The sequence below is a fragment of the Scylla paramamosain genome, chromosome 45 (assembly GCF_035594125.1).
Source record: "Scylla paramamosain isolate STU-SP2022 chromosome 45, ASM3559412v1, whole genome shotgun sequence".
NCBI lineage: Eukaryota > Metazoa > Arthropoda > Malacostraca > Decapoda > Portunidae > Scylla > Scylla paramamosain.
Window position 1 is genome coordinate 7,205,001 of NC_087195.1, and position 10,000 is coordinate 7,215,000.

At 40.0% G+C, this 10,000-nt stretch overlaps 1 protein-coding gene across 6 annotated transcripts in view; it reads left to right on the forward strand.

Moving 5' to 3' along the window:
• The first annotated feature begins 997 nt into the window (after positions 1-997).
• Positions 998-10,000, forward strand: part of LOC135094325 (uncharacterized) — a 30,466-nt gene continuing 21,463 nt past the window's right edge. For 4 of the 6 annotated variants that reach the window (XR_010263736.1, XR_010263739.1, XR_010263740.1 and 1 more), the window contains exons 1-4: positions 998-1,751; positions 4,359-4,465; positions 5,734-5,896; positions 9,614-9,931. Coding sequence is in view for 2 of the 6 variants with exons in the window: in XM_063994322.1 (XP_063850392.1) it covers positions 1,559-1,751; positions 4,359-4,465; positions 5,734-5,896; positions 9,614-9,931 (781 nt within the window). In the remaining 4 variants the exon portion in view is untranslated. The remainder of the gene's footprint in view (positions 1,752-4,358; positions 4,466-5,733; positions 5,897-9,613; positions 9,932-10,000) is intronic. The other 2 variants (XR_010263738.1, XM_063994323.1) reach the window with 2 other exon arrangements.

The following is a 10,000-nucleotide window of genomic DNA, read 5'->3' on the forward strand; positions in this document are numbered from 1 at the left end:
AACCGTAGTGAAGGACCATGAGCAAGACACGTGTGCTCTCAGTTGTCCTCCTCTTCCTCTTCTTCCTCCAGGGTAAGTGTACGTTGTCATTGCGTCATTCTGAACCTAATCACGTAATAAAGCACAGTACATAGTGTATTACAGCACACACCTACCATTACAGTAAAATCAAGGCAAAGAAAGAAGTTACGATTAGGTGTCTAAGTCTCATTGGCTGTTTATAATACATCTTTCCTTGCCTTAAACTGCATCTGATGTTATAGGATAGTAGATATTGTAGCTTAAGTGTGTGTGTGTGTGTGTGTGTGTGTGTGTGTGTGTGTGTGTGTGTTGACATTTTGTTATTAATAAATATCTTATTATGCACTAAAATTCTCTCTCTCTCTCTCTCTCTCTCTCTCTCTCTCTCTCTCTCTCTCTCTCTCTCTCTCTCTCTCTCTCTCTCTCTCTTCAGCCTCCGTCATCTTGGTAGTTGGAGCGGAGTCTGCATGGTATGTATTGACACATAATAATAATTATGTACTGTACCAATATAATAAACTACTACTACTACTACTGCTACTACTACTATACTCTTTTACTAGAGGCACAAGCCCCTCCCTCACGGCGGAATTTGGCGGGTCTTCCCATTGGGTGGCGGTGTCCCGAGGTGTAGCGGAGGATTTGACATTGTTTTGGTGACTCGATAAACACTGACGGACAACTCACTCTTCTAGACTGTGGTCTACCCTCTCCAGTCTCTCGAGTCCCTCACCCAGGCCGAATGCTTCCTCTCTCTCTCTCTCTCTCTCTCTCTCTCTCTCTTAGAAATATATGTATATATACATATATATATATATATATATATATATATATATATATATATATATATATATATATATATATATATATATATATATATTCAATAATTTATTACAATTAATGAATAAAACACCGTGTTAGCAATGCAAGGTGTGGTTGACCTGTCATCAGTGACGCACCCTGTCGCCCCGAGGCCAAGCCACACGCCTGGCCGGCTGGAGTTTATGGTCCCACTGGGCCGCTGATCCGGCCGCTCTCTTTACCATGTCTCAGGTGATTGGTTGGATGTTTGCAGTCCAGGTGTCCCTAAACACCTGAAGATGACTAATATCATTCTCTCGCCCGACGATAAATTTACAAGTGTATATACTCCTCACTCCGTGTCTTCTTCTCATCAAGTGCTACTGACTTGCTTTTGTGTTCAAGTAATAAGACATTTACTATAAACGGTGAAGGAATGGTTTTCATGTACTCAAAGCAAATAGTTTGTGTGTTAGTAAAGAAACAATGAAGCACTGTAAAATGTACGCTTTCCACTAGACACTGCCAACCAGTTGTAAGCCAGAGCGTTGATCCCCTGACGTCCTCTCCACCCAGGGGGAGGGGCTTGTGGCTCTAACGATCGTAAACAGGGTATAGAAGTAGTAGTAGTACTAGTATACTGCTACACACACAAAACAAACATACAAACAAGCAAACAAACAAACTGTTCTAACTGTAATCGTAAAACACCCTGCCTCTGTATCAGTAAGGCTCAATGCTCATCAGGTCATCAAGATGCTTGAAATATATGGGTGGACGTGTCTCGACTCCTCATCCTACACCATTTTCATGCATAGAGACCCATGGTTTTCTTGTTCCTAGTTTGTCTTGCAGAAATGAGGCCCTTCATACTGAGAAGCATGTGTCCATTCGGTCTCCAAAGGTTGAAACGAATCCCGAATGGAATGGTAAGAGAGAGCAGCTCCGCCCTCGACTGTTTTTTTTTTTTCAATTTGTTGTCCCTGCAATAACTCTCTTAAGGAAAAGTGCAGGATTCCTTAATGAAGAACATTCCTTTCTCTCTTGACTGCTTACATAGTCTTTTCATTCTCGTTATCCGAATTACCTGGTAACTGGATCTTCTTCTTCTTCTTCTTCTTCTTCTTCTTCTTCTTCTTCTTCTTCTTCTTCTTCTTCTTCTTCTTCTTCTTCTTCTTCTTCTTCTTCTTCTTCTTCTTCTTCTTCTTCTTCTTCTTCTTCTTCTTCTTCTTCTTCTTCTTCTTCTTCTTCTTCTTCTTCTTCTTCTTCTTCTTCTTCTTCTTCTTCTTCTTCTTCTTCTTCTTCTTCTTCTTCTTCTTCTTCTTCTTCTTCTTCTTCTTCTTCTTCTTCTTCTTCTTCTTCTTCTTCTTCTTCTTCTTCTTCTTCTTCTTCTTCTTCTTCTTCTTCTTCTTCTTCTTCTTCTTCTTCTTCTTCTTCTTCTTCTTCTTCTTCTTCTTCTTCTTCTTCTTCTTCTTCTTCTTCTTCTTCTTCTTCTTCTTCTTCTTCTTCTTCTTCTTCTTCTTCTTCTTCTTCTTCTTCTTCTTCTTCTTCTTCTTCTTCTTCTTCTTCTTCTTCTTCTTCTTCTTCTTCTTCTTCTTCTTCTTCTTCTTCTTCTTCTTCTTCTTCTTCTTCTTCTTCTTCTTCTTCTTCTTCTTCTTCTTCTTCTTCTTCTTCTTCTTCTTCTTCTTCTTCTTCTTCTTCTTCTTCTTCTTCTTCTTCTTCTTCTTCTTCTTCTTCTTCTTCTTCTTCTTCTTCTTCTTCTTCTTCTTCTTCTTCTTCTTCTTCTTCTTCTTCTTCTTCTTCTTCTTCTTCTTCTTCTTCTTCTTCTTCTTCTTCTTCTTCTTCTTCTTCTTCTTCTTCTTCTTCTTCTTCTTCTTCTTCTTCTTCTTCTTCTTCTTCTTCTTCTTCTTCTTCTTCTTCTTCTTCTTCTTCTTCTTCTTCTTCTTCTTCTTCTTCTTCTTCTTCTTCTTCTTCTTCTTCTTCTTCTTCTTCTTCTTCTTCTTCTTCTTCTTCTTCTTCTTCTTCTTCTTCTTCTTCTTCTTCTTCTTCTTCTTCTTCTTCTTCTTCTTCTTCTTCTTCTTCTTCTTCTTCTTCTTCTTCTTCTTCTTCTTCTTCTTCTTCTTCTTCTTCTTCTTCTTCTTCTTCTTCTTCTTCTTCTTCTTCTTCTTCTTCTTCTTCTTCTTCTTCTTCTTCTTCTTCTTCTTCTTCTTCTTCTTCTTCTTCTTCTTCTTCTTCTTCTTCTTCTTCTTCTTCTTCTTCTTCTTCTTCTTCTTCTTCTTCTTCTTCTTCTTCTTCTTCTTCTTCTTCTTCTTCTTCTTCTTCTTCTTCTTCTTCTTCTTCTTCTTCTTCTTCTTCTTCTTCTTCTTCTTCTTCTTCTTCTTCTTCTTCTTCTTCTTCTTCTTCTTCTTCTTCTTCTTCTTCTTCTTCTTCTTCTTCTTCTTCTTCTTCTTCTTCTTCTTCTTCTTCTTCTTCTTCTTCTTCTTCTTCTTCTTCTTCTTCTTCTTCTTCTTCTTCTTCTTCTTCTTCTTCTTCTTCTTCTTCTTCTTCTTCTTCTTCTTCTTCTTCTTCTTCTTCTTCTTCTTCTTCTTCTTCTTCTTCTTCTTCTTCTTCTTCTTCTTCTTCTTCTTCTTCTTCTTCTTCTTCTTCTTCTTCTTCTTCTTCTTCTTCTTCTTCTTCTTCTTCTTCTTCTTCTTCTTCTTCTTCTTCTTCTTCTTCTTCTTCTTCTTCTTCTTCTTCTTCTTCTTCTTCTTCTTCTTCTTCTTCTTCTTCTTCTTCTTCTTCTTCTTCTTCTTCTTCTTCTTCTTCTTCTTCTTCTTCTTCTTCTTCTTCTTCTTCTTCTTCTTCTTCTTCTTCTTCTTCTTCTTCTTCTTCTTCTTCTTCTTCTTCTTCTTCTTCTTCTTCTTCTTCTTCTTCTTCTTCTTCTTCTTCTTCTTCTTCTTCTTCTTCTTCTTCTTCTTCTTCTTCTTCTTCTTCTTCTTCTTCTTCTTCTTCTTCTTCTTCTTCTTCTTCTTCTTCTTCTTCTTCTTCTTCTTCTTCTTCTTCTTCTTCTTCTTCTTCTTTATTTATTGTGTGTGTGTTATGTGTGTGTTTATTTATTGTGTGTGTTATGTGTGTGTGTGTGTGTGTGTTTATTTATTTTTGTGTGTGTGTGTGTGTGTGTGTGTGCGCGCGCAGTATATGTAAATAATTTTCACAGTGTGGGCAGCATCAACAAACCAGCAGGCCTACCCAAGGCAGTACCTACTACATAAATATACCTACTTATATCCACGTATCTTCTCTATCTATAAATATGTTTAAATTCTATTTTAATATTTCTACAGATACAACACTGACGATCTGATTACTGAGTATATTTGAGTCATCTGCCATTTTATTTGAGAAACTATTTCTTCCTCTTTTTTTTTTTTTTATGCTAATTTTATCAAGCTTGCACTCGTTTCTTCTTGATTGTTGACCTTAAGGATCCTTAATTTCCTTGAGGTTACACACATAAAAAAGTAAGAAACCTCTCCATTATCCATGCCTGGCGGCAGGTACCATTGTGGTGCGTGTGGAACGTGTATCTGCTCAACAGGCACGGTTCACCTGGGATGTGACACCTGAGGTACCAGAGGGAGTAAACATCTATGTCAGATATGAGGTATGTATGATTACTGTATGTGGAGAAGAGCCAGCACACAGATAGATAGATAGATAGATAGATAGATAGATAAATAGATAGACTACAGTGATATTCAGATACACGTTAATAATGTCTTAATTAACAATGATAACTCTATATAGTACAGCTTATTTAATTGTAATCCATAAATTAATGTTACTCCGAAACAAACCTTAAATAAATAATTATGAGACTAATCATAACACCGCAAAATATCATGAGTAATCTTGCATACAGCCTCACTGCTTGTGTTTCTACTAGATATATTTTCCAAAGAATTGACTGAATAATGACTTCTTATTCGTTGAGTCACTGGAAAGGTCTTCACAAAACACACACACATACACACACACACACACACAGCGCGTAGTGTAGTGCTTAGTACTCTCGGGTTCACCGAGAACGCCCAGGTTCGAGTCCTGGGCGCGGCGAGGCAACTAGGCGAGCCTCTTAATGTGTAGCCCCTGTTCACCTTGCAGTAAGTAAATTTACGGGATGTAACCCGAGCGGTTGTTGCCTCGCTGTCCCGGTGAGTGATGAGTGAGTAGTCTCAGTCCTGCCTACCGAAAGATAGGTTAGTACGACCTCTGAGCTCTTTTCGTATTGGCGAGTGACACACACCCACACACACACACACACACACACACAAAGGGCAAGCGAAATAATTCTCGGCTCACACAACCTACGATAATTCCAAGCCCTTCTGCCCCCTCAGGAACATCCATCCCTTACAAGAACTTGGTCCTACCCTTTAAGTCACCCGGCACACAGGGACCTCTCTCTCTCTCTCTCTCTCTCTCTCTCTCTCTCTCTCTCTCTCTCTCTCTCTCTCTCTCTCTCTCTCTCTCTCTCTTTGCCCCCTTTCCATCAAGTCCCGCCAGACACAAACCTCCTCACCCCTTTCTGGTTCGGAAGAGATATAAATGCATTCCTCTTCTCACCATTGTAAACATCATTAGCAACGCCTTTCCTTAATCAGTAAATCAACAAATTCTCCGCAGTCATAAAGCTGTCACCCCTCACTCAAGTGCTCCCTCAGAATTGGCAAACCTCCAGACAAGCCACTCGCACCCATACACACACACACACACCTGCACGGAGTGTGGTCATAAATTTCAGAATTCGCTTGGTGGTGTCAGCAACATTCCCGGTTCTTTTTTTTTTTTTTTATTTCAAGAACGCCTAGAACTTGCATTTCTCTCTGATCCTCATGTCATCATCGTCATGCTGCCTTCTCTTCCCGACAGAGGCATTACCCATCGTGTGCCGAGCAGGATAATGTGGGTGAGTGGAAGATCAAGAGGTTAAATGACAGTATTCTCCGGTATCTTTACCCTTACACAAACACCAAAGTGACGGTGCAAGTTGGTGACGTAGAAGGCTCCAACAACATTACGAGTGCCGCTAGATGTGAGTAACTTTGCTGTTCATTATTTATTTTATTTTTTTTCAGCATTATCAATCTTGATTCATGATAATTATTTCATTTCTTTGCCACATTTGTCATTCTATTGAAAAGGGTTTTCTTCTTATATTTTCTTTAATCTATGTGTCATAATGGTTAAAGAAAAAAAAGTGAGTGAATTTTTCTCTCGGAGGTCTTCACATCTGAGTACAGCACCAGAAACATTTGACTCTACTGATGGCTTGTTTTTACTTGCACTAACAAAACATTTAACAAATGGATGTTTTTTATTCTATCTTACGGTTTTAATTTGTTTAATTTTTGGAGGGAATGACGAACTTTTCAATGCTTACAATGTGTGTGTGTGTGTGTGTGTGTGTGTGTGTGTGTGTGTGTGTGTGTGTGTGTGTGTGTGTGTGTGTGTGTGTGTGTGTGTGTGTGTGTGTGTGTTCATGTAAGAGGGCCACTGGCCAAGGACAACAAAAATTGCCAGTTCCGAAAGTGAGGTCGAAAGGGACGGTAAGATATTAGAGGATATGTGTCTTGGAAACTTCCTCTTGAAAGAGTTCAAGTCACTGGAAGGTAGAAATACAAAAGCAGGCAGGGAAATCCAGAGTTTACCAGAGAAAAGAATAAATGATTTAGAGTACTGGTTAACCGGTTCCAAGAGAAGACAGTAGACAGCTGCCGAAACGATGATTACTCCCAGTGAGGTCTAAAGCACTGGGTCAGGTGATGCTGTGAACTTATCAATAACCCAGCCATGACCTCATTGAACGTTTCCCTTTGTGTCTCACAACACAAGGGGGAAGACACAGCCTGCCTCTAAAGACAACTCTCTTACTTCACACAAAACAACATGCACCTAATTGCACACACACCCTTCACTCAAAATCCTAAATTCAAAATGGCGACTCCTACACCAGCCTCGGAATCACCATAGAGAGGGGACCACAAATGTTCCCAGGTCAGACTGGTTTTTTTTCTGATATCGACCCCAAATGTCTTGACACCCCTTTAAACTTTCCTCCATTTACTTCTGCAACATTCGCGGCCTTAAATATAATTTTCAATCTGTGGAACCACCTCTCTTCTACGAAACCTCATCTTTTCCTCACCGAAACACAGGCGTCTGAGAAACTGACAGTAGCTCTTTCTTTGTTCCCTCCTACTTTCCCTATCCTCATTTTTATTCCAAAGCTGGATGTTGCGCTTATGTGTGCAATGACTTAACTTGCTCTCGTCCCCACGCGCTTGAATCTTACGAATTTTCCATCTCGCTAGGACTGCAGAGTTACTCTCAAACTAAATCCATTTGTGCAGTATACTTCTCGTCTAATTCCTCTGACTATAAAAAAAAAAATCTTTGACTACTTAAATTACAAAGCGGAGCACATCCTGATGTGAAGTTTCCAGTTTAGATTATTAGTAAAGGACACAGCGACGATGTTCAGTGTAGAAGAAGGGGACAGTTGAGTGTCACTGAAGAGGGGATAGTTATCTAGAAGGTTGTGCCGAATTGATAAATAAAGGAATTGAGGTTATGAGACATGGAACAATACTAAGTTTGTTTTGCCCCAATTAGAAATTCTAGAGATCTGAGGTTAGGCGTTATGTGGCTTCCCTGCGTAAGCTGCTTGCTTCCTGAAGGGCTGGATGTCTATGAAAAGACTTGTAAAAGAGCAGGGTGGCTTTATCAGCGTATGAGTGGATGTAACAAGTTTGGCTTAGAAGATCATTGGTGAATAATGGGAAGAGAGTGGGTGACAGGGTATAACACTGAGGAACACCATTGTTAATAAATGTCGTGTTCGAGATATTGCACAGCTTCTCCAGCTACTGAATACAAATATTCAAGTAAATTCTCTTAATTTACTTAATGAATAATATTAATACATGTAACACTTCCGATACGTCGCCAGCAAAATAACAATCACTATTCAATTTCAGTTTTCTTTTCCAGTCATGATAATTACAAATTTTCTATCTTCAGTCAGTATTCAAGAACTACTGTAACCTTCGTACACAACATACACACCATGTAATTTCACTCATCAATAATTCTTCGTTCTTCGTACAGGAAAACATGCATAATGTCTGCGTTACGGCGATTTACGCAATTAACATTTTATTAGGAAACACACATGAAGTCACGCCGCAGCAATTTACACCAACAATATTCAGTTAAAGCAGTGGTTCTCAACGGGGAGGAAGGGCGGGGCACACACTCTCCCCAGGGCGGGGGTGGGGCTCGAGCACGGGACGGGAGGAGAAAAAAAAAAAAAAAAGTATAATAATAGTGTGAGCTAATACAATAATAGCCTAGCCAAGGGCTATCTATCTGTCTATCTACCTGTCTATCTATCTATCTATCTATCTATCTATCTATCTATCTATCTATCTATCTATGGTGGCATAGTTGGGGAAGGGATTGAGTGGGTGGCGCAGGGAAGAGAAGGAAGGGGGCCCAACTGCATTCAGCCAGGTTTGGAAAGGTTGAGAACCCCTGAGTTAAAAAATACATAACTATAACATCGGCGATCACAGTGACTCAACTAAAATTCAATAAGAAAAGTACACACAAAGCATAACACAATCTCTTTCAATACAAAACATAAACATGTGCATGTATCAAAATAATAAACCTAAACATCCTATCATTGTTCCTCCTCCTACTTAATCATGAAATAATTTATTTCAAGACTGCATTACAACATGTAAGCTCCACTTTATGTGATTCCGTCCATCTCGCCCGCGGCCACGCTCAAGCTGGGCCTCTTGGAACTTCTGCGTCTCTCTCTCTGCTTCTTTGCTCTCTGCTACCTCTGCAATTCTGCTACTCACTTCTCCCTTAATCACATGACCTAATATACTCTAGTTTTGGCTACACTTTTCCCTCAAAAGTTATCTGCATGTTAAGGTCGAAATTCTCATACATTTTCACACACACATATACAGTAATACAATTCATGTACATGACGCGCCCACAGGCGTGGCAGTATATATATGTATAATTTTACCCAATCAGGACATCAGGGCGGAGTGTGAAATATAAGTGGAGAGTAAGAGGTGGGGAGGGCGGGGGTGATGTAAGCACGGTTAAGTTCCCACAAGTTACCTTGCTTTTCCCCTCGTTCGCACTCAGTGTCCCGCCTGCCTTACCTGTTTGGTACTGCGGCAGCCGACATCTTCGCTTCTGTCAAGCTCCCCTCGCCCACGGTCACAGTCTCCTTTATGACTTTTTTTTTCTGTGTGGGTCATGTCTACTTGGGCATTCTCATCCCGTTTCAAAACAAAAAGCTGCAGCTCTGGTCACGTGTTTTCTGTTTTCTCTATTTCCTTTTCTTCTTCCTATTTCGTTATTCTTCTCTTCTTGTTCCATCTTCATGTAATGTAGGTTCACCCATGAACTTAGGAGAAGAACAGTGACCGTCTACCACAGCAGCAATAAAACGGTCAGAAAGGAAACTTGAGATGGTTATAGAAGGAAGGATACAAGCCGTAGGAGGGAAGTTTGGAGATCAAAGCTTTGTGCCAGACTATCAAATGCTTTTCATATGTCTAATGCAACAACGAAAGTTTCGCCAGAACCCCTAAAAGTGGATGACCAAGACTCAGTAAGGAAAGCTAGATCACCAGTAGTGTGTGTGTGTGTGTGTGTGTGTGTGTGTGTGTGTGTGTGTGTGTGTGTGTTTCTGCCATCTGCATTCTCATCCCAACAGTGCCCAGGAGGAAAGTAAAAGGCATGACGTGCTCGGCCTGGTCTTGTGAGGCCGCCGTGGACCCTGACTGTCGAAATGATAATGGTCCTGATTTTCACGTAGAATTTGTCCTGGAAACATGGAATGAGGATCTCGGAAGTTATTCTCCAGTCTCGACTGTCGATAAAGAAATTACAGAGAATTTCACAGCAAAAATCTGGTGGGAGGACCTTGACCTACTGCCCCTCACAAGTTACTCGCTGACAGCCTATCCTGCAAACAGCAAAGGAAGAATCGAGAATAAAGTGAATCCCAAAGAGACATTCACAACACCAGACGGTAATGTTTGCCCTGTCTTGAATATTATATTGTATTTATCTATTTATCTATTTCAGTGAAGAGTTCATG